The 25,170-nt window shown below is 38.8% G+C and overlaps 1 protein-coding gene across 2 annotated transcripts in view; it reads left to right on the forward strand.

Annotated features, from left to right (window-relative positions):
- Positions 1–25,170, forward strand: part of LOC122812027 (cytosolic purine 5'-nucleotidase-like) — a 563,563-nt gene that overhangs the window by 338,300 nt on the left and 200,093 nt on the right. For both annotated transcript variants that reach the window (XM_044084264.1, XM_044084265.1), the window contains one exon: positions 3,772–3,838. In XM_044084264.1, coding sequence (XP_043940199.1) covers positions 3,772–3,838 — 67 coding nt within the window. The remainder of the gene's footprint in view (positions 1–3,771; positions 3,839–25,170) is intronic.

Here is a 25,170-nt window from a genome sequence, read left to right on the forward strand (position 1 = left end):
CTTTCATCAGGCTAAACTCCTCAGTCCTATTCCTTCTGAGGCACAAGGGAGATCGTGGGTAGTGAGCAAGTCAGTTGGTCAAGGCAAGCCTCCCATCCCTCCCCTGGTGCTCTTAGCTCTTTTGGCAGCTCCCTTGAGCTCCACTGTAGTTGGCAAACCTTAATGAAGATTGTGTGCTAAGATGTGCATGCTAAGCTCTAGGCTTACAAAGTGCCTAGCACCTCAGGTTAGCTTGTTCTCAGCAGGTTCATGCTCCATAGGTGTAACAACTAGTGCTCCCCCAGGGTGTCACTCAGGATGTATGACACAGCTGCTTCTTACCCTCTGTATAGATGAGCTAATGATATCCAATCACTCCCATCTTCCCTAGTCTGCCTCCCCACATGTGCATGGTATTAACTGAAAATAGGTCATTTGGGTTACAGTAAGGGCTTCATCCTTATGCACCTTGAGGTCACTTGACTAAACCTCGATTTCTGTCAACATTCAGCAAATGTCTTTCACTTCTGTACATATGATTTTCAAGTAACAGGCCTATTTTCTTTATTAAGCATATTAGACATTTCAGGAGAAAGAAGTAGAAATGCTGCGACTCAAAAATGGTTTGCACACAAGCTATTGTGGCAAACTTTTTTGGCTTACCATTTGTTGAAAATTAAATATCAAAAACAGTGACCTGAAAAATAGAGAAACACAAAAAATATCATATCTGTTTTTTTTTTTGTTTTGTTTTGTTTTTTTGCAGGAGGCACACCCCCCACATTCTCCCCTAAATTATATTTACCAACTCCATGGTCACGCCACAGTGGGGAAAATGACAAAAACCCTGGAAAAATGTTCCACAGCTTGCATAATACAACACAGTGCTGTGAAATGCACCCCAACCTTAAATTGTAGAATTAAAGCCGCTTGACCACCAATGCAGTGATCGCCTCTAACTATGCCCTCAAAATCATGTCTTCTAAGTTGAGAGACTATGTAACTTCTCCACACGACCGGGGCTGGGGAGAGTCCAATTATATGATGCTGAGATAACAATGATGGTAACTAAAGACGTGAATAAGGGCTGAGTAGGAGAAATAAGTTTATTTATCTGGGCCAAGATGGTGCAACAGGAATCAGGTTTGTCCTGTCTAGCTTTGTTTTCATTGCAGTTTCTGAATTAATGGGAATGGGGGGAGACATACATCACTTCCTGACTCCACAGACAGAAGAAATTATCCAGCTTCCAAGCTTTTGGTTTAAGGAACAGAGAGCAAAATGTCTATAAATGAATGCTAAATAGTAAAGAATCCCCTTTGAGACAATGAAGAAGAATTATGTTTCTCTAAAAGATAAACTACTACCAACATTGTTTTGGACTGCCCTTTTCTATTTTAACATTTCTTCCCAATACACCTTGCTGAGCAAAACTTGTTTGGAAAGCTTCAGCAGTCTTGGATATTGCCATTATTTCTGTATGTTGATGTGAAGCAGTTTTTCTTATAAAGACAAGGAATGCAGTGTAGAGAGATCTTTGCATAATTTGAAGAGACACTGTATGAGGCACTGGTGTGTGGATTTGTAAGATGAAGGAGTATGTCTATTGATATATCATGAGAGTTTGCTTGTCAAAGAATGGAAACCTGGTAAAATGGAGCTTCCAAGGGATCTGTTTCCTGCTGTTATGGAGTTTTCTGCAACCAGTGGAGCCCATTGTATTGCAGGAAGATGTGGACCACAGGTCTGACAAACTTTCTTGAGACTGCAATCAGGCATGCCAACTCAAAAATAAAACTGGTTACTTCTTTGATCCAGTCTTAGGAAGAAAATCCTTCATATGATTTGAATGATGACTCGTGAAAATGCCAAACTATTATGCAAAGAGGCATGATTTGTTAAACAGTTTTATGGGATACCGGCCTTTGACTAAACAGACAGTTTGTTACAAAAAGAAAAAGCTGGTATATCTGATAAAAAAATCGTCTGATCATGCATTACTGACTTTTTCTTTGTGAGATCACAGTAATTTGGGGATTGGGGAAATTGGCCTTTCCTCACTATAGTGTGATTTCAGAGTGGTATATATAATTGTCAGGGGGTATGCCCAATGAGGGTTATAGAGGTCTTGCCTCCCTGCAAAAAACATGTTTTGCGCACTTGTCTTTTTTGTGTTTCGCTGATTTGTGGTTCAAGTGTTTAGAATCAATTATTTGTGGTTTTATTTTATGGCAATTCGATTAACTGCCATAGATCCAGACTTACCTAGGTTCTGGAATATGTTTCGTAACTGCATTATCTGATGACACAATACCCTGAGATTGAACCGCTAGTGAATGGTTGCCCAGATAGAAAAAAAAAAAGGAAGTTTTTAGGAACAGTTTGTGCACTACAAGCACATTTATCAGTACACTTTTAAGGGGAAGACATTACCATCAAAGCAGACATTAGTGGACTGAAATCTGAATGATAATAGTCTTCCTGCAATGAAGAAAAACACTTGGGAGTTGGGAATGAGCCTAACAGTAAGACATACTTCTGAAACAGATATGCATTTGACTTACAGTCTCAAAGTGGCAAAAAATGAACTGAAAGTATGAGAGACACAGGTCACCAGATGTTACTACCAGTGGTGGCATAAGATCAGCAGATCATAACCTGGGACTACTTAAACACTGAGACAGTTGTCAGATAAGTAAGGTGATAGTTCTGTAGAGACATTTAATGTGATGACCCAGAAAAGTAAGTACAAAAACCTGTTAGTGTCCACTGCTCAGTAGATTACAAGGATGCAGCTCTGAATATGGGCCAGATAACACAGGTTTATATAGATTTGTAGGAGGATATTAGGTTAACAGCCCTACTGCCTTTACAAGCCTAGCCATATTTATCCCGATTTACCCCAATTGTCAGTAGTTAGGTGAGTGAAGTTTGCAGAGGTAAATGTCTATGTAGCTAATAATAACATCCTCTGTCCAGGAGGGACATAGGCACCAACCCAGGAGTGAATTTGCGGTCACCGTCCATTGATATAGATTCATAGGAGGTTACTAGGCTAATGGCCCTAGAGTCCTTACAAGCCAGTAACCTGACAAACAGAGATACTGAGAAATGAAGATGAAAGTGAGTGGCCAATGCAGACTTTCCCATCTCGGGGAAGGGGGGGCAGCTGTAATTACACCCTATGGGGGCTGGGAGGTACAACAGCATATAGATTTCATGTGTACATTAGATTACGCACTCTAGGTGGAAAAAGGTGCATGCCCTGACATGCACATGCTACACTGGGACTATGGCAGCCTTCACATCAGGGCCTCTGAAAAGAAAGAATTTTGGCCATTAAAGAAAATCTTGCACCTGCCTGGATGATGCCTTCTCCTCTGATCAGCTCACACCCCACTACCACAGGCCATTTATAAAGTGGTACCATTAAGGTAAACCTCATTGGTAGGAGAGATAACATGGGATGCACTGGTCAGTGAGAAAGGAGAAAGAATTGGTGGAAGTACTAGTAAGGTTATTAAGTATGAAAAAATATATATATATATATATATATATATATATATATATATATAAGAAACTAAAGTGAGTTTTGCATATTGTTTGATCCCTAAAAAAGTCGATCCTTCTCTATGCTGCTGTGATGCTTTACAGTTCAGAAAACATTTCATTTAACAGAATATGGGGAAGGGGTATAATGCAAACAGGTAACATAAATAAATAAAAGCATGCTGCACTAATCAGGTTTACTGAGCTTATCTAAGCTTCCATTTCTATTTGCTTACTTTACAGCTCACAGGAATGCTGCGGATTGGCACCTACACTGGACCGCATCAGCTCTGCACTGTTTATTCTGGAGGTAATGTACCTGGGACATAAGCTGTGCACTTACATGTATTACCATATATAAACATGAAGTACTCAATATATACAGGTATTACCTGTCACAAGGCTGTGTGTGTGTCAGGAATATGATTAAGGAATAGTAATTCAGATAACCTATTATGGTCCCATTACAGTTGTTTACAAACTGCTCAGACCTGTATGAGTCAGTTGACCGCCATAAGCCTAGTTCCTGAGTTGTGGTAAACAAACCTATTTTGCATTTTATTTAGAATCATGCAGACTTGCTAAAAACTCATATATGTGTATATTATATATCTGTGTGTGCAACCATGTGTGCACATGTACACATACATAACCATGCTGCATACGACCGTGATCCAAGTGTTACAAATCTGTCTCAGAAAACAACAGAAGTTTCAAGTTACCTTAAGCTCTGGTGTTCTTTGCTTTCACATTCTTTCCCTTCTGCTGGTATTACATGTGGAATTTTGTGCGTTCTGTTTAACAGGTTCGGTCACGTTCCAGGATTACAGAAATAGGACAAATCCCAGTGCAGTGGCTGAAGGGATTCTTTGGTCAAGGGTAGGATATTGTCGTAAGTCAGTCCGTGGCAAAAGTATGTACATGATTCAGTGAAACAGTCAGTCTCACCACATAATAGTAGGAAATGATGTTACAGGAAGAAAATGGGAAACTTATTAAGATAGCATAGAACTCTTGTGTTTAAAATATGTTTGGAATCCCGGACAGAAATAAAAATAATCATACTTATCCATGCCTGGATCAAGAGGGAAGGTAAATATATATTACATTTAAAGTGTTCACAGACATTTTGAGTAAGGGTTGACATCTGAAGCTTTTGGCTCCAGACAGATTCCGTCTGCTACTTCAGCAAGGATTGAATACTGTGGGTAGGACTTTATGAGTTCTCCGTGTAAGCCATAGTTTCAAGAAAGGGACAGAAAGAGACATTTGTTTTTTTTTTTTTTCACAACTGTTTTCTTCCTGTGATCAATACTGTGCTTCCTTCTGTTGATTTATAGCTCATTTTATTATTTTTGTTAAGCATATAAACTAGGCATTAGAGCCAGATCCGTTGTTGTGGAGTGATAAATCCCTGACTGTGGCTCAGACGAGCCAGCTTAGATTAGAGCACAAGCATCTGTTGCACCTGGTGTAATGAGGATGGATATGCCTGTGTTTGGGGAGCGGTGGCAGACTGGGATCATTCAATGCCACAGTCCCTCAAAAGTGAGGCTGTTTCTCAGTGGAATGGGTTCCGCCACCAAGCCTAAAACGTGATAGTCCTTATAGTGGGTTTATGGAAGCAAGAACTCACAAGGGGAGGACATACTGGCTCCTGTTGTGATTCAGGTTGCTTGTCCCCTGCCTGGGGGTGGGGTTAGGGCCCATACTACATATGGCCTCATTGCTGGGATGCCAGCAAGTTGCCCTCACTGCTTGTTACCCAGGAGTGAAGAATGAATGGATCTGGTTGATATGGGGAAGCTTGCTGGCCAGCAGACACAGCAGGAAAAAGGATATAGAGAAAACATTGGGGATGATATCTCAAATTTGCACCACACCGGACTTTTTATACAGCTCTGAGCGTGGCTAAAATGATTAGCAGCATTTATTGCAAGATGTGTCACATACACGTGCACATGAGCTGTCAGCACTTACTATTTTAGTATTATGGGGTTTCCAGTACTCAGTCATTTAAAACAGCACTCATATAATCAGGTCAATGTATTCAAGAATAGAAACCTGCATATCATCTTTAAAATTAAGATGTACCTATGCAAACATTTTTTGGTACAGATTGAAAACAAAGTGAGAATGTTGCAGAGAAAATCCCAGAACTATGGGAAAAGAGTTACAACTCTTTCAAGTAGTCATTGAGTATCTGTTGAAAAGGGACTACAAGCTCAGGGGAACTAACCAAAGTCAAAGCATCAAGCAATATACAACCCCTAAAAATGCTACACCTACCATGCCACATGTAGCCAAAATTTCATCCATCCATGCAAAACCCCTTTTTCCACATTTTTGCACATGGGGTCAGGGATTTACTATCAATATGTCGAAGGTCAGAATAATTTTCTGACTCATATATCGAAATTAAACCTCGAAATTTAAAATATAAAACAAGTTAAAATGTTGAGTCAGCTGAATGAATTTAGCTGATTCGACATTGTTTTCGAAAACATCGCCTGATGTTAGCTATAGGAGTTCACTTTGCATTTTTGCAGGGGGTAAGCCTCTTGTACCCCCTGTGGGGGGCTGTGCCCCTCCACACCCTCTGCTAACTATATATTCCAACTCCGAGATCGTGCTACAATGAGGAAAGGAATGAATTTCCCTAACTGCACTGTACCAAGATCTCTGTACAATTCTTCAAAAGTTTATATTAGCGAATGCAGTGTGCATTCGCTAATATAAACTTTTTAACATTGAGATGTTCACTCAGATGAAACTTCAAACATCTGTAGTTCAAAGTTTTCATATGGGTACATCTCTATTCGACATTTTAATAATAAACCGGGGTCAGGGTGTCACTTCAACACTGATAATCATATAAAGCCATGGTATTAAACACCAATGTAGGAGACAGGGCGATTCACTGTCAGTGCTGGCTTACGTCACACTACACTGGAAGTATTGCTAGTTGTTTATTAGTAATTATGAAAATAAGCAATATTTCCATATGTCCTTAATACTTCAAAAAACAAGTGACTTACAAACTGTTGAATAACACTAGGTGAAACCTTAGATTTTGTTAAAGAAAAATATAGATAGTTGCAGTGTAAGTTGCACATCTTAAGAGCTATCCACTACTATTTGTGTTATACAATTAAACATAAGTTTCATATTTCTGTAAATATCTCAATGAACTTGCACCTTTAGAGGAAGTTCTTGCTGTCATGTGAAAGCTAATGTCTGGTTAACAAATACATTCTAACAATGTATGTCTAGGCAGTATAGTTTTCAAGATATGAACATTTGTGAAAGTTTAGAAAATATATAATTTGGGTTTGTCAGCATTGTAATATAATGAAATATTTATAGAAAAGACTATGAATGCACGGACTGGTATCACTATAAAGAATATTTCTAACTGCTAACTTGGCTATTTGTACAGTTTTAATAGCTTTTATTATTCATAAAATATTTGTTAATCTTATGCTTTTTAAATTTATTTTTCAGAAAATGCTCTGGAATGGAAGATGTGTGTAGGATGCTAGAAGTGTGACATTCCACACCACATAGGGGTTATGGGAAGTGATATTACACAGGCAATTGGTGGCTTTGCAAGAAGTTGACAAGGTGGTAACTCTGCAAGAAACTCCTGTTAGTTTGAAAGCAGAAAGACATCTGCCCATGTGCTATCTGCAACACTTGCGCAGATTTACTCTAACACTGTAAAGCTTTTTTGTTTTGGTTTTCACAGTATTAAGCAAAGATGATTTGATTGTATCCAGTTTAAGACAGAACTAACTTTTGTGCTCACAGCAACAGCATTAAGGTACTTTTCACTAGCTTATATAGCATCTGAAAGAAAGGTGGACCAGTACTAATTTTATGTAACATTTTCCATATAAAATTTGACCTTTACAGTTCTGAAACAGAAATGAGTTAAAATGAGAAAGATTGATGCTGAGTTAAATCGCTGGTATCCCTTTCACAACTACTGACACAGACTGTGCAGGTGTTACTAACAAACTCATCCATCTCCAAACTAGCCCCTACATAGTCCTGTGGTAGCAAACTGGTTTACTTATAGAAGTGACATTATTAAGGTCAGTGATACTTACTCTAGTTCAGAAATATGTCACAAGTGGTACCCACAAGGCTCCATCCTGTGTTCTCTCCTCTTTGGCATCCATTTCTGTGGCTTGAAAGCAAATTCAAAAGTGTGTAGCTAACCAAATTTGTTTGTGACTGCAAAATGATCATGGCTCTGAAATTCTCTTCTGGTACTCAATATTCTCCAGCAAGGGCTAGATCAGATCAGTTTCTGGTGTATTAGTCATGGGCTCATCCTTAATACTAAAACTAGCATCCATTTCTAACAACATGTTAGCAACACCTCCTTAGAATGGGCACAGTCATCCAAGGTCTGGGTAATTATGTTGATAACAATTTTCCTTTGATCACAGTATCTCAGCTGTAGTCAGAAAATTAATTTACTTGGCACAACATATTCATAGCTCTCAACCTTCCATCTCCAAAATGAGGAACACTAGGATGGTTAGAATATGCTGGTTTTACTTATAAAGAAGATCTTTTAATGAATTAATATGATTTATTTCTATTTACCATTACACTTGAGAGGCATGCAACATATCCTTCTGGGTATCTTCTGTAGGCCCAAAAAAGTCACAGTTCCATTGTTCCACTATACCCATCCTTATTTGACCTATTATTGAATGTTAAGTCCTACTTGGTATGTATACCTTTTTAAACACATAGACCAACCCAGAAGACCTATGAGATTCCTTATTAAGAAAATCATTAGCCTAAATAAAATGAGTTACCATGCATGTTTAAAACCTCTCTCTTACTACACTCCATATCATATAGGCTACTGTGGGTATCTCCCTCACTATGTTTTCAAATCTAAACCTTTATCACACCTTAACAATACCTGTTAATGCCATAGTTAGCCCCAGAGGTGTAACTAAGGTAGGGCAAAGACGGCAGCTGCCCTGGATGCAAGTTGTTAGGGGGGTGTGATCTGCAGATGCCAATGGTGTGGGAATGCAGTAACAGCATTGATTTATAAAGCCATGAGGATATCACAGCTTCATAAATGAGTGCCATTACTGTATTTACTGCTTGGCTGAGGTTTTGAAGTGATTATTGTGAGGTGAGTGTGTGGTAACTGTACCAAGCTTTTTGCTGCTTATCAGTTTGCTCTTCAACTTTGAAAAGAGTTTTTTTTTTTTTTTTTCCTAGAGGGGGCACAAGTTTAGGGATCTGCACAGATGGTGGATGAGCTAGCTAGAGTTCTGCTTAGCCCTGTCCATTCCCTGCACTTACACATCAAAGAAAATGCAGGACATTTTTAAGGAGTTTAAAAAGGAACGCCCATGTGAAAAAGCCCAACTGTATTTTCAGTGGAAGGCAGCGTTTATGTTCTGCTTGACAAATAAATACAGCAGAATATCTTCAAAGTAGATTGTTCAGCATGCCTTGGGTCATTATAAGGTACAGGTGCCATTATCTCCTGGAAATTAGTTATAATCTTTTCAAAATACACCCAGAGTGTCTTGCTTCACTGCTAAGATGGTGCCATTTTAAATAAATTAACAAATTGTAAGAATATTTAAAAAAATAACTAACTTATTGACCAGTCTTATCTCCTGCAAGAAGAAGACATCATTTTGCAGCTGTTGTAATCTGGCAGATAGTATAGAAGATTAAGACTATGAGTTGTATATGTGCTACTTCCTTTGATACAGAGTTTGATTCCCACAGCCTTCATTTGCCTGCTGAGTAACCTTGAGCAAGTCACTTAACCAGACAGTACTTTAGGAAATTGGGCTAGTCTCTTCAGTGGTCTCCTGCAAACCTAGTAATTTTATATGAACCTAATAAAAAACAACACTGTGCATATGTTACACAATGTGTATTCTTGTGGCTGTACTGATTTGTTTTGTTGCCAGCCTGTCGAAGGAAAAATTACTACTTTCCTTTCTTGTAACACTGTGGAGGTTTATAACTGGCAATGTCACCATACTTTGGGATTATGGCTACCTCTGTCATTATCAGTGATATTACAAATGGATGAAGAAGATGGAAAGAGAAATCCACTAGTCAAATGAATCCACCAACCTGACTTGTTGTAGTTCCAATGTATGTACCCATTCCTCTCCTGCTATCTCTATCATCCAATCATCCCAGGTCACCTTGAATGTCTCTTTTAACATGCGCTCCACCATGCCATTCCGGAGTCCACCACCCTTCCATAAAAATATAGTTATTTAAATCTGTCCTGAAACTTCTCCCTTCCAGCTGTCATCTGTGTTGCCTATTTCTTTACAAAACCATTGTCTATACAGACACTCATATTAAGGAACTAGATTCACACCAACAAATAAACAAGTGTGACTGGAGATATAGTTTCCTAACTCAACATATTCCCAGCCAGTGGAACAAGTTACTACTACAGGTCAAACAAAGTACTACCTTGGTTACCTTTAAGGCTAGTCTTGAGGATTGGATGGGTAGACACACATTTACCATGGGGTTATCTTGCATTGCCCTGCTCAGCTTAGAATGTGAGCACTATTAAGTGTTTGTAAAGGGTGCAACAACTTTTAAGTGTATCTGTGTGAAGGTGTATCTAGTTAGGCATCTCCTCGTCCCCATAATTGCTTGCCTAATATTGTTCTTATGTTCCTATTCCCTTCTTTCCTCCACAGTGTAGATACATAGTGCATTTGTTCTCTTTGGAGACACCTGCCCATTTCTCATTCTGGTAGCCCTTTTAAATACTCATACTCCCAGCTGACTGGTGTCCTTCAGTATGAAATTGTTTTTAGTACTTGAGATACAACCTCATTGATATTCTATTTCTTCCTTCTTCACTCCCCAACACACACACACACACACACACACACACACACACACACACACACACACACACACACACACACACACACATACATACATACACACACACACACACACACACACACACACACACACACACACACACACACACACACACACACACACACACACACACACACACACACACGCATGCACACAGACACACATGCATGCACACACACGCACACACACACACACACACACACACACACAAACACACGTGCACAAAGAAAAGCAAAAAGCTGCTCATCTTTTATTAAAGTGATGCAGGCATCCAGTCCCTTTTACATGATGACTTTTTCATAATGGAAACAGAATCTGTGGAGAGGATAGAAAGACATGCAAGAAGAGAAAGAGAGGAAGAATGTGTAGATCATTGTGTGTATTGTACCTGGTCAGCCACTGTAGCTAGATAGCACGTGCATATAAGCTACTGAGCATGTGCAAGATCAGTGCCATTTTGTACAGTCAGAGTGAGTGCAGGCATGAATGGAGATGCACATTTGAGTGTGTTTGAAGTAATAAGTGAGCCAGTTAGCTTAAGTACATGTTCCAGTTACAGTTCTCGACGTGTTCATGTACAATAAATAACTTAAACCCATAACAACATTTTAGCATCTCTTTGAATACACAAGACAAGCAAATGGCATCCAAAACTGCTTCAACTCGCAAACTATGAGGCACGAAATTATAAGTGGAGGAATACAGCTATTCAAGGGTACTTAAACTCGTTTAAATGATTTTTCAGTCACCGAATATGTGGTGAAGCATTTAGAATATTCAAAATAATTACTGAGATAAATGAAATGTCTGAAATGGTGACATATTGATAAAAGTATTTGAAATAATTACAGAAGTGTTCAAATTAATTTTTGAAGTGCTTAAAATGTATGAAAAAGCAAAAATGACCAAATTTATTTGTAATATACTACTTTTTCACATGAACTAAAGCTATTTGAAGTATCTGAAGTTTCTGGAATGTTCACAGTGTTTGCAGTGTTAAAACAAAGGCATTTCAGAGAGATTATTGTGTTTTGGGCATAATTAAAGTACCTGGTCTATGCTTATATTTAAATGAATTTTGTTGTTGTGGCAGAGGGATTTCACAGATCTGGATCACTGGTGTTTGATAATAATATTGCTGAGAACTGGAGAGCGTTTGAAGAAGTATGATATTTTCATACAGGCTGCATTTTCTGATAAAGACGCATAAACACGAGCATTTATACTTCTTAATTTAGCTGGCTCAGAAGCCATTGAGAGGGAACGTTCATTTGTATATGCACCTGCTGTGTATGAGAGAGAACCACTATATTGTGATACAAGCTGAAATGCAAGAAGAGCCTGGATGCTTAAAACATAAATTTAGAGAAATGTGTAACTCTCAAACAAATATTACAATGGAAAGACACATATTTTACACAAGAAATCAAAAGCGAGTGAAAGTATAGCAGCATATATTACTGACTTAAGAAATAAAGCAAAAACATGCAGATCTGGTGATCTGAGAGATGAGTTGGAAAAAGACAGGCTTGTGTGTGGTGTTAATGATGCAGTGAGAAAGATTTTGCTTCGAGAGTGATTAGAGATTTGTCAAGTACATGAGCTTACAGAAAAGCACTTGAATATGCTTACAAATGAGAAAAGCATGCTTGAAGTATCTGCCAATGAAAATGTTGATGGTGTACAACAAAAAGAAATATAAATCGAAAGGTGTGGCAGGACCCAACCTTAACTCTAAACCAAATGGGGCCACAGCAGCCAACCTTATTGTTAACTGTCGCAATTGTAGAGGCAGCCATGAACCTAAATGAGAAAAGTGTTTAGCTTTTCCTCAGCCATGTCACTAATGCAAAAAGTGGAATCATTTCAAGATGCTTTGCAAGTCTAAAGTGGCACATTCTTTTATTAAAAGAGAGTATCTGAAGAAGCAAGTAGATCAGATAGAGTACTTTGAGCAAACTTTTTATGTTGATGGTGTCGCTGTGATAGATGAAACAGTTAATACAGTAGACTATCAGTTTGCAGAAAGACTGAAATATTTTGTACTGTATGGATTAATGGGAAACCTGTAGAGTTTAAAGCAGATACTGGATCCAAGTACGTGTAAGTCTGAACAACTATGATAGTTTTACAGAGAATATTTTTTGTGAATATGCTGATATTTTCAAAGATAAGCTTGGCAAACTTCCAGTCACATATTCCATGAAGTTAAACCATGAAGTAAGCCCAGTTTTCAGACCAGCAAGGAAGATTCTGGTAGCAATGCAAATTAAAGTAACAGCAGAACTTAACAAAATGGTGAATTTAAGTGTCCTTACTCCGGTAAAAGAACTGATTGAATGGGTATCCCCATGGTCGTAGCACATAAGAAAATCTCAAATGATATTTGAATATGTATTGATCTGAGACACTTAAAAAAGCACTTAAATGTCCTCATCATCCGATGCATACAGTAGAAGTATCCGCTAAATGCCACTATTTTTTCAGTCGTAGATGCAAAAAGTTCCTTTTGGTAAATTTTGCTGGATCACAAATCTTCATTGTTAACCACTTTCACTACACCATTTGGAAGATAACAGATTTTTGAGAATGGCATTTGGGATAAATTCTGCCAATGAAGTATTTCAATGCGCAATGGAGCAAATTCTTTCTGGTTATCAATGTGCTATCATAGTAGATGACATTATTGTAGGTGGCAATGGTGAAGACAAACATAACAGAAATCTAAGAAAAGTTCTAGATCATGCACATAAAGTCAATCTTAAACTGAATCCACAGAAATGTAAATTCAAAATGAAAGAAGTTACTTATGTGGGTCACTTGTTTACCAGTTCTGACTTACAAACAGATCCATCTAAGCAAGCAGCAATTCTTGAGATGCCAGTTCCAGAGAATGTCACATCTTTACAATGTTTTCTTGGTATGGTCAAATATTTAGGAAAGTTTATCACAGACCTGAGTGAGCTTTCAGTACCTTTACATGAGTTGGCACGCAAAAATGTAAACTGGTCCTGGTTGGAACAACACCAAAGAACAATTGATATTCTGAAGAAGAAAATTGCTAGTCCGTCCACACTGAGATATTATGTTCACAAATCTGTAACTCTTTCTTGTGATCCTTCAAAGTATGTTCTTGGTGCAGCATGTCTTCAGGAAGGCATACCAGTAGTCTGTGTGTCCAGAACTTTAACTCAGACAGAGATGAATTATGCACAAATAGAAAAAGAGCTTTTGGCACTAACATTCGCATGTTCAAAGCTCCATGATTATATTTATGGAAGACCTATCCAAACAGAGACTGATTGCCAACCTCTAGTGACAATTTAAAAAAAAACATTACATACAGACCCAGCACACCTGCAATGCATGATGTTACAATTGTAAAATTACAATTTCAATATTGCCTATACAAAAGGCAAATATCTATATCTTGCAGATACTTTGCCATGAGCAATCAAATAACAGAGCAACATGAGAATGAGAAAAGTGCAAACAAGTGTAACCAGCTAAACACGGTTCAAACACACTAAAACTAAAACAGCAATATTGGTTTGATTTTCATGCTGACTGTAAGAGTATGTACTTGGTCTGTCTTGCTGCATGTAAAAGTTGTTTGTGTTTTTATGTAAGGAAAACCAACAGGTCCTTAAGGGATCGGATAATGGAACATATGAATAACATCAAGCACAATTGCTGAGTTCACATAATATTTTGTTCTCCTCAGCTGTTAAATTGTGAAAAACCTTACCATGCTTATTCAGCAATACATCATAAATATCTCTCTCACACATTTTGACAAAAGCTTCTACCATTGCATTATTAATAGAGACAAACTGACTGGGTTTCTTAAAACCAAAACTAAAATTCTGTTGTGTGTTCCCATACATTAGTCTCAGAGAAATATTTCTCGCAAACAGCCTTAAATCAGTCAAACAGATAACAACTCTTCCGATCAGTAAACAATTATTGATTCCAAATGCATGGCCGGCCTTAGGCATAGGCCAACTAGGCAGCCGCCTAGGGCGCCGGTGTAGCAGGGGCACTTTTCCAGTATTTATTTGGTGTAGGTAGACCAGGATGGGGGCACCAGGTAATGTGTTGGGGGGCGCCATGGAACTGTTTTGCCTAGGGCACCAGTTGACCTAGGGCCGCTCCTGTCCAAATGCAAAGAACAACAGAATGGTCAAGCCTCAAATTTAAAAAAAAATGCCATTTAGGTTTGCCACCTCTCTGTTTTTTTCAAACTGATTGTCCAGTAGTCCGGAAAATACTGTACAAATTCCAGTATTCTGTTTCAGAAAAGGAAACAGACTTTCAGAGTTTGTTAACTCGGTGGATTTACTATGTTTTTTTACAGAAAAGCTTAGGAAATCAGCAGAATACAGGCATCACAAATGGAAAAAGAGGGTGTTCCCTGTCAGCCGATGTCATGGTGACATCATAAAATGGGCGGTGGGTGGATGGGAGAGGGGGTGGAAATGGGCAGGGTTACTGGTGATGTGAGGGGTGTGGCCTTAGCCCAGTTTTAGCCACAATGAAAAGTGACAACCCTAATGCCAATCACAAAAGTTGTGCTACGATAAATCCAGCAAACCTCTTAGATCATTAAGATGAGGAGAGATTGTGATAATGCAGACATCTAAAGGATATGATTAAGTGGGACTTGTCAAAAATATTTGTAAAGAACTGAGATCTTACATCGTACAATCTGATGGAATAAATTTCAGAAGGAATCAAAGACACATATTGCCAGTCTCTGAACCAGTGATGCAGCAGAGTGCCTGTACCAGAGACTCTATTTCTCAAAGCGACTCTATGCTTGTTCAAATTCCTGAGGACAGTGTACTTTTTTTTCAAGTAATCCTGATGTAATCCTCAAAGTTTCAATTGTAAAAGACTCCCCAGAGAGTGTCCCTGTTGCTAAACCCAGTCAAAGTTTTTAGGTGACCAGATTGGGTAGAATTTGCAGACCCAATCTGAAATACAGAGCGAGTTGGACTTTAATTAATTTGTTGTTAAATGTTGATGTGATATCTAGCTTGTAAAATATTTTTTTGTTCTATTGCATGTCCAACAAATCAAAGAGGGAGGATGTAGTACGTGCATATAAGTTACTGAGCATGTGCAAGATCAGTGGCATTTTGTATAGTCAGAGTGAATGCAGGCACGAATGGAGATGTACATGCGAGTGTGTTTGAAGTAATAAATAAGTCAGTTAGCTTAAGTACATGTTCCAGTTACAGTTCCTGATGTATTAATGTACAATAAATATGTTGAACCCATTACAATGCTTTAGCGTCTCTTTGAATACATGAGACAAGCGACAGAATGTAAGCATATGCTTTTTCTTTGAGGGGAGCACACATTTCATTATGGAAATCCAATTCAAGTGATACGTGCATCTATAAATAAGTAACTCATTGTACCATTATAGCCATGCATTTCTTGTCCTGTCTATTTCTTTGTTCTGACCTTTCTTTCGTTTTTATTCATGCTGCACTGGTGCTTTTTTTTTATTCCCCATTTTAGAGGTCTCACTGTTTTCCTTGATTATCTGCTGTGGTTATCTGCTGTGGCATGCTTCAGTAAAACGTGGAATGTGATGACATTAAGGATTACTTTGTCCCACTTAACTTGCCTATTACTATGCCTAGTAAAAAATTTACCAGTGTAGGTACCTCTTTACTTTATACTTTTCTCCTACAAATCAACAAGACATCCTTACATTTGCCACGTACTGATTTGAATTTTCTGGAAGTTTCTGCAGCAATATCTTTTTTTTGTAACCTCTATTTCATGCAGCCATAAACCCGTGTGTAAAAAATAAGAATACAACACTTTACCCCAGTGTCCATACTGTTGGTCTGTGATCTGTTGCTTTTCCAACATTTTTTTTTCTAAAACAATGCTGGTCATCTTGACATTACCGATTCCTTTAAGATATCCAAGTTTGTTTTATGTAACCCTTTTGTCATGGGTGTATGTGTTTAACTCCTTGATATGACTTCCACTACAGAGCATGCACCATTCTAGACAAATCTTCTTGACTGCTTCAACTGTGCATTTGCAGAAATGGGGTCTCATCAGCATTCTGCAGAGCAGAATAAAAACCGTCAGAGATTTCTTGCCCTGTGAGTCACAGAATCCTACTAGCTTTCTTTACTGCCTTCTTGTGCTGACTTCTCACCTTTAAATCATCTGAAACAATCATAATTGTTCTGCTTTTATGGTTGAAAGTATGGTTAATTCATGAGATATCCCTTTCTGAGAAAATGTGAGTAAGTCCCTCAGTCAATTAGGAAGATATTCTAGGAATCAGGCAGTTTGTCAGATAAAGTTCTGTGACTTTTGTTTTGACTATTGTGTTCCCATGGTAAAAACAGGAACTGCATTTGATGGCTGTACACTGAATACATGTGTCAAGCTGCGGTGGTGCAGCGGTAGCATTGTTGCCTCACAGCAAGAGGTTCTCCTGTTCGATTCTCGGCTGGAGTGCCTTCTGTGTGGAGTCTGCATGTCCTACCTGCGGTTGAGTGGCGTTCGAAAGACATGCGTGAATGGGCATACTTTCGCTGAAGGTTGGGCATCGGGCTGACAACTCGGCACCATAAAAATCTACAGCCAATTATTAGCGGTCCGGACTTCCATTGCAGTGACCCCTAACCGGGAAAAGCCGAAAAGACAAACAACACTGAATACATGTGTCAAGTGACACACTGAATAAATGGTGATCCAATATCAGAAATTTGCTAATTCTGGAAATAGTCAGCAGTTAATCATGGAAGGACGTAGGTTGTGATGTCAGTTACTATGGTGTATGACATACTAAACTGTAATCAGAGTCTGAATCACCAGGCTGTTAGCTAATGAAGCTTGTCATCTGTTACACTGCTAATGTGACTTTATAGGGAAAATGAACTATTGCCCCATTAGCCTAATGAGTCTGATATGCAAAACTATGGAACGCATCATCGTGGACCTAATAAACAAAGGATATAGGGAATCTCCAAACTCTGGATCCCACACAGTTTGGTTTTGTGAAAGGTAGATCATGCCTGCGCAACTTGGTCGGCTTCTTTGAGTCAGTCACCAGAGCTGCAGATGAAGGCAAGGTGGTTCATACAGCCTACCTTGATCTGGCCAAAGCCTTTGATACCATTCCTCACTCAGGAATCATAGAAAAACTCACTAAGCTTGGCATCAATCCTTATATCAGTAGGTGGGTTGGAAACTGGCTCACAGCTAGAACCTACAGTGTGAAAGTAGCTGACTCCAAGTCAGACTGCTGACTAGTCATGAGTGGAGTTCCACAGGGTTCGGTCCTGGGCCCTCTCCTGTTTGGTATCTACTTATATGAAGTCCAGGTCAACACGAAGGGACTCTGGCTGACAAAGTTCACAGACGATTGCAAGTTGGGAGCTATTATTAACTCCCCTAGTGATGTTGGCATCCTACAGAATGGCCTCACTGAGACCAACGACTGATGTCAGAACCATGGCCTTAAGCTCAATGCCAAAAAATGTGTCATCATCCTCTTTGGGAAAAAGCCAGTTCCCATGAATTACCACATCAGTTGTAGTCCACTAAACACAGAAGGCGTCATAAGAGCCCTGGGAACACAGGTTCACAGCAACCTCTCTTTTGACCTCCACACTGCCACTGTGGTCAGAAAGTCCTTCTATGTGGCACATCTCATTACTAAAGGTTTTGTATCCAGGAAGAAAGAGGTTATTGTTTCCCTCTACTCTTCCCTCATTAGACCAATCATCGAGTACAATGCCCCATTTGGCATGTACCTCACTAGACACCTGCAACAACTGGAGAGGCTGCAAAATTACCTCACAAAGAGTATCCTAGGCTTTAAACATTTGTCCTATATGGACAGACTCAAAAAACTATAACTATTCTCTGTCTCATATCGCCTACTTAGAGGCAATCTCTGCTTGACTTACAAAGCCATTTCTGTCCCAGCTCTGTTAGAAATGCTACATCTAAAGAAATCCCAATCCCTCCACACCACACACTCCAGAGACCTCAACCTTATTCCCACAATCAACAGAATGAGCAGTGGAGCTCGAGATTCTGGATTACTAGTATCCACACTACTCCTAGATCTATCTAAAGCTTTTGACACCATCTCCCATAAACACCTTCTCTCACATCTTACCAACTTTAATCTCTCCCCCATTACTCTAGCCTGGTTCTCTAGTTACCTATCTGACAGATCTCAAGCCATCAGATGGAAGAACTCTATCTCCTCCTTCTTGCCAACACCAACTGGCGTTCCCCAGGGGTTTATCCTTGGACCCTTACTTTTCAACATCTTTATTAATAACCTCCACTCTGCCATCCCCGATACAACAGTCATCCAATACGATGACGACTCTTCCCTAGGCTGTGCCGCCTCTAACCTACCTGAACTACTATCCAAAACCCAAATAGCATTCTCCACTACAGAGAACTGGATGCAACAAAATCATCTTTCCCTCAACTCTAACAAATCTAAAATTCTACTCTTCCCCCCCACTAGGGCTTTCTCCTTTGACAAAAACGCTTTCATAGTCCTAAGTCAAACCAACACTGCTATAGAAGTAGTCCCCTCCGCAAAACGTCTTGGCATTACTATAGATGAAAATCTTAAATTTGACTTCCACATTCACCAAAACATAAAGAAAACCCACCAAAAGTTAGGTATGGTCTATAGGAATAACTGCTTTCTCACCAACTCCTCTAGACATACCCTGTCAACTACCTACCTTCTACCTACACTACTTTATGGTGCCCCTCTCTTAACTAATATGTCCTCTTCTAACATCTCTAAACTTGAAACTTGCTATAATAAGATCTATAAATTTGCCACTAATTCTAAAACCTCAACTCACCACTGCCTTTCCCTACAATCTCTGAACTGGCTAGAACTCTCTAACCACCTAGACTACCTCCAACTAACTACAGCTCATAAATTAATATTCTACCCTGAAAAATGACCAGCCTTAACAAATATCCTTCCTCCATACATCCCAAATAGATCTCTGAGATCCAAACAACAAAACTTAGTCTCCATTCACAAACCAAAACGTCCTGCTGGCCAACTACTTCTGTCCTTCTCACTAGGTAAGAAATGGAACTCTCTTCCTCCTTCTCTCAGGACTACACCCAACTCACAATCCTTCAAGACCCAACTATTCCTATATCTATCATCCAAATGGAACTGCTCCTGCTTCCACCCTACATAAATTCTAGTGAATACCCCATCGACTGTTCTACATCGCTTGCATTTCTCTACTATTCTCCTAAAATAGACTTAGCAGTCTTTCTCTGACTATGGAATTTCTTCCTCAATACTACATATTGTAAATACTGTATATATCTGTACCACCAATGTAAAAAAAAATAAATAAATAAAAAATTCCTATTGCTACAGACATTAGTATCATGTTGTTTTGAATTTGGAACTCCTGTAAAAGGTGTTCTCTATTACCTATTAGCTGCATTGTTTGATTTACATCTTATGCGTTTGCATTACTGAGTGTATGAATTTTATTCTTGTATTTTTCTTTAACATTTTTTATTTATTTATTTATTTAACATTTGTTGACCGGGAATGTCCGACTAGGTTCCACAGAGCCTGTTTTCCATGGAGGCCCGGGGAGAAATGATCCAGATGCATGTTTTTGGAATGTGGGAGGAAACCGGAGTACCCGGAGGAAACCCATGCATACACAGGGAGAACATGCAAACTCCACACAGAAGGCACCCCAGCTGAGAATCGAACCGGAGAACCTCTTGCTGTGAGGCGACAATGTTAACCGCTGCACCACTGTGCCACCCGTAACCTTTAATGTATTTGTATTGCTTACGGAGCTTTTCTCCCCGGGCCTCCACTGAAAACAGGCACTTTTAGGCCCAGTGGACTTCCCCGGTAATCAAACTGAAAATAAATAAAAAATAAATGTACTGGATTTCCCTAATTGACTGAGGGACTTACATCACATTTTCTCAGAAAGGGATATCTCATGAATTAACCATACTTTCAACCATAAAAGCAGAACAATTATGATTGTTTCAGATGATTTAAAGGTGAGAAGTCAGCACAAGAAGGCAGTAAAGAAAGCTAGTAGGATTCTGTGACTCACAGGGCGAGAAATCTCTGGTTCATCACCCAGAGACTGCCCATGCTATGAAATAGACTTCCCATACATGTCAAGCAGAGGAGCTCGCTGACCCTTTTCAACAGAAATTTTGATGAGTGGATGGGAAATAGAAAATTAGCAATATAAAACACTTCACTGTAGCATGTCTTCAAACCAAAAACAAAATCTTTAAAAGTTTTCTGAAAATGTCATCATTTGTGAATATAGTTGTGGTTTTGGTCAGAGTTTGCAAACAAACCCATTTTCAGTGGAAACCCGAGGGGAAAAGCCCCAGCAAATATAAGTAAAGATATAGTGACAATATACAAATATTAAATAACAATCACAATACAAAATAATTGTAAAAAAGAAAAGGTTATTAACTATTTGCATTGCACTGATAGTAAGCAACCCATTTTCAGTGGAGACCCAAGGGGAAAGAGCCCCAACAAACATAAACAAAGATAAACATACAGGACAAAAACTATTAAAAAAAAACATGCAAATACAAAATTAATTATAAAGAGAAAAACAAAAGAAAAAATTGTGAACATTAAGGGTTGCACTGATAGCAGTGGTCTAAATTTACTACATATAAGAGTAAAAACAAAAGGATAATCGTTGTTCAAAAGAAGGAAAACATACAGACATTGATAGGGAGTGGGGGGAAAACATAAATAGTGTGGAGAATGGGTGGGGGGAGAGAAAGGAGAGGGCTATAGTAAGGCTATAGTAGTAGAGCTGAGGTTTTATGAGGTTAGTTTAAGCAGAAGTTACTAACAGAGAAAGAAAGTTAGGAAATGCAACAGGTTATACAGTAGGACAGACTAAGACTGTGTGTGGTCAAGGCAATGGCATAATTTCAAGTTTAGTAGGTGGAATTTAAGCTCCTTTTTAAAACAGGGAAAGGAAAGGTTGGCTCTAATATGGAGAGGGAGTTTGTTCCAATTTAGTGAGACAGAGTGTTTGTAAAGTAGTTTGGCAGTGTTCCTTTTGGGATTATAAACTAAGAAAAGATGCTGATCAGCACTCTGGAGAGGCCAGGGGCGGGGGAGTAACATGGGAGGCAGCAGCAGTGCAGGCAGAGGGGTTGTTGAGTATGGAAAAGGTAGTGTGGAGTTGCGATTGTAGGAGAAGGTAAGGAAATTCCAGCCACTGAAGTTTGTTTAGTGAGAGGCAGTGATACAACGAGAGTGGTTGGTTTAGAATAAATCAGGCAATTTTGTTGTATGTTTGTTCCAGTTTTTGCATTGAGGTAGTTCGGATATTGATAAGGATGGGGGAAGCATATAGAAGACTAGGTAAGAGAAATGTCTGTGCAAGAGTGCGTTTAGTGGCAGTAGTGAGAAATTTTTTTGTTCCTATAAAGTAGTCCTAAGTTTTTGGTGTTTTTTTTTTGATGGCCTGTTGTATGTGTAAGTCAAATTTAGTCAGTCATCAGTTATTACCCCAAGGAGTTTGATGTGTGAGGCTGGGGCTATAGTGGTGCCATGTAGGGAGGAAAGAGAAAAGTTGGATTTAAGGTGAGAGAGTCTGAGGTAGGAAGAGAAGGAGTTGAGTTTTCTTTGGGTTAAGGATTAGTTGATTATTTCTGAACCATTTTTCAACAAAGATAAAGGAATTCTGTGTTAGTGTGTGTAGTTCAGAGATAGTATTGGAGATAGATAAGAGAGTAGAGTCATCTGCGTATCGTATTACAGATGAGAGACTGCAGGATGAATGTGGGTTGTTGGTAAAAATGTTGAAAAGGAGCGGTCCAAGTATGGAGCCTTGGGGTACTCCTGTTTGAACAGCAAGGAAGGTTGAGAAATATTTAATTGTTGCTCAGAAGGGTGAAAAATATTTAATTGTTGCTCAGAACTGGGTCTGATTGCACAACAAGCCATCATTTCAGTAATCCCTAAGTATATCATTGTCTGTGCCATATGACACTACAAATTTAAGTCATTGTTACTGAGTTATGACTGTTAACTGATTATTATGTGGTCATCGTTTGTGGATTTGAGACAGTGAATTCAATATGTTACTGCTAGTATAATTTATTTAGGTTTAACTAATAAGTATACCTCTCAGCTGTCTAGAATTTTGCCTTTGTAAAATGTTTCATTTTCTAGTAAACAACTGAGGATTACAATCAGTCAATAATGCCAGACATTACAGTTTCATACTGCTTATTTTTCAGAAAATGATTGTTGATACAAAATCTATTAGTCAATTAACTTTTAAATGCACTAGAGTAATATTTAAAAATTTTTGCTTTGTTTCTCTTCCCCCATACCTCCCCACTGATCATCAATTCTTCTCCTAATTCACAGGGTCTATCAGACCTGCCATAGCCTTCATTGGGCTTTGTCCAGAATACTTGAGCAAAGAAGTTCAGACGTATACTAATAAGGGTAGTACCAACTGTAAAAAAAAAAAAAAAAAAAATTCAAGCCAAAGTTTAGTCAAGAAATGCAGTTCGGTTTAACCAGTCAAAAAGCTACAATGTGTGATTAACCCAGAATGCTGTTCAGAAAACTGACTTTTTGAAATTTTCTAACTCCATCCAGTTTCTTTACAAATTCCTCTTCTTTCAGTAAACTCAGGCAACTCAGTTAGTTTTTTCTGTGGCATGCAGATTTTAAATAATGCTTCCAGATGCTCTGAGTTAACATAGCAGCACCAGCGTTTAAGGAGCTGACAAGGTTAATACTGGCTCCCCCACCCCATAGAGGGTCACATTTGGTCTATGGGGAGAACTGTGGCAGCTGTGCTTGCATAAGTAGCATATAGCATTCCAGATCAGTGATGATGTGTAGATGCACTCATGTATCCTATAACTGGAAATATGCAGCAGAAGTCTCAACCACAAGGGGGACTGAAATACTCAAAAATCAGAAAATCCCTGATCCCCACCAGGGATGATGGCATCAATGAATGCAACAAACAGGACAACAGTACATCCGGAAAGAAGCTTGATGGCCAGATGTTAAGCCATGAGTGAGATTTAGCAGGATTTACACAGAGGTTCACTGGTGTATACTAGGATAATGACCACTAGGGCCTTTATATGTCTAGCCAAGCATCCCAAAAATATCAATGCATTGGCCGGACATGGGCATTTGACTCCAAATCCAGCCAGCCACGAGTAAATCCGTGCATAATTCCTACCTTTAGCAATTACTATAGTATAATAAGCACTTTTTACAATTATTTTTTCAGTTTGTAAAGATGTTTTTTGAGTCGGGTTTTCTTTATCAAGCTTGGTGTGACTATAGTGCCATCTAGTGGATTTTGTCTTGAAGATTTTTAACAAAAGCTTTGTAACCTAAGGTGTGGTTTAATTTAATTTTCAAATACTATATTAAAATATACCTCTAGTATGTTTTTTTTTCTAGAATCCAACTTGATAAATGTTTTGTAGGTTCATAGATGGCTGGAGACTTATCAATATGCTTGGCCATATCATCCTTACAAAGGCAGAGACATCCTAGATCACTAGCATTAATGCAAACCATGAATTAATGGTTACCCATCCTGTTGTCAAGGATTATTTAAAGGTTTCATAAAGGCAGTATACTTGATGTGCAGAGGGAGTATATTCAAAAGGTGTGTGTGTGTGGGGGGGGGGGTGCATTACCTAAGAAACCTATCATGCCACGCAGGTATTGCTGCTGATCTTATAATGAAGACATGCCCTTAGAGCAGGTATTCATTGAGCTGTTTGATCTGTGAAGGTAAAATAGGCTGAAAAGTAAGAGAATGAAATGCTAGGCAAATATTACCTATCAGAAGCCTGTAAGAAAACAATGAGAGGCTAGAGAATATAGTCTGTTGGGTTAATTTAAGTGGCTTTAACCAGAGATTTTCTAGCAAGGAATCTTTGGGAATCTTTCAAGTTGCACAACACGTTTAGGGAAGTACATTCTAAAGGAGACATTATAGTTGATAATGGGGCTTTTGAAGGACAAGTAAAGGGGAAAATGGCACCCTTGGACCTAGAAGAGATACTATAGCAGATAAGCTGTACAAGAAAGAAGGACCTTCTAATCACACTTGAGCTGTGGTGGTTAAAAAGAGAGTTGATTATCAATGTGTGTACCTAAGTCTCTCGGACCAGAGTTCCGCTGTGGCGACCCCTAACCAGAAAAAGCCAAAAGACACAAACAAACAAACAAACTCTAGAAGGAATGGTACCTGAAAGTAAGCAGTCAAAATTCAACATTGCATAAAAAAACTCAGCATTCCCTTATTTTCATAAGAGCAATCTGTCGTACACGTGTCTGATCTCATTCACATTCTGGTATGCCTTTCCACTTTCCTCACTTCTTTTACTTGGTGTATGACATCTCATGCAAGCCCTAATTACTCTTCAGAGCCTCCAGTATTCTGATTTCATGCATCAAGTTACATAGGTCAGTTTGTGGAATAAAGAACATGACTTCATATATGCTTATTTTATTGTCATTCTTGACAATTCATATCTGTAAACTCAATACTTAAATATGTCTTACTTCTAATTTCTGAATCTGAGCCACAGCATTTAAATAAGAACTGTACCTGGCATAGCCTTGCATTTTCTTCTTAGAGGTCAGTTTTCCATGCAGCT

The sequence above is a fragment of the Protopterus annectens genome, chromosome 9.part0, assembly GCF_019279795.1.
Source record: "Protopterus annectens isolate FY-2018-M chromosome 9.part0, PAN1.0, whole genome shotgun sequence".
In the NCBI taxonomy this organism is placed as follows: Eukaryota; Metazoa; Chordata; order Ceratodontiformes; family Protopteridae; genus Protopterus; species Protopterus annectens.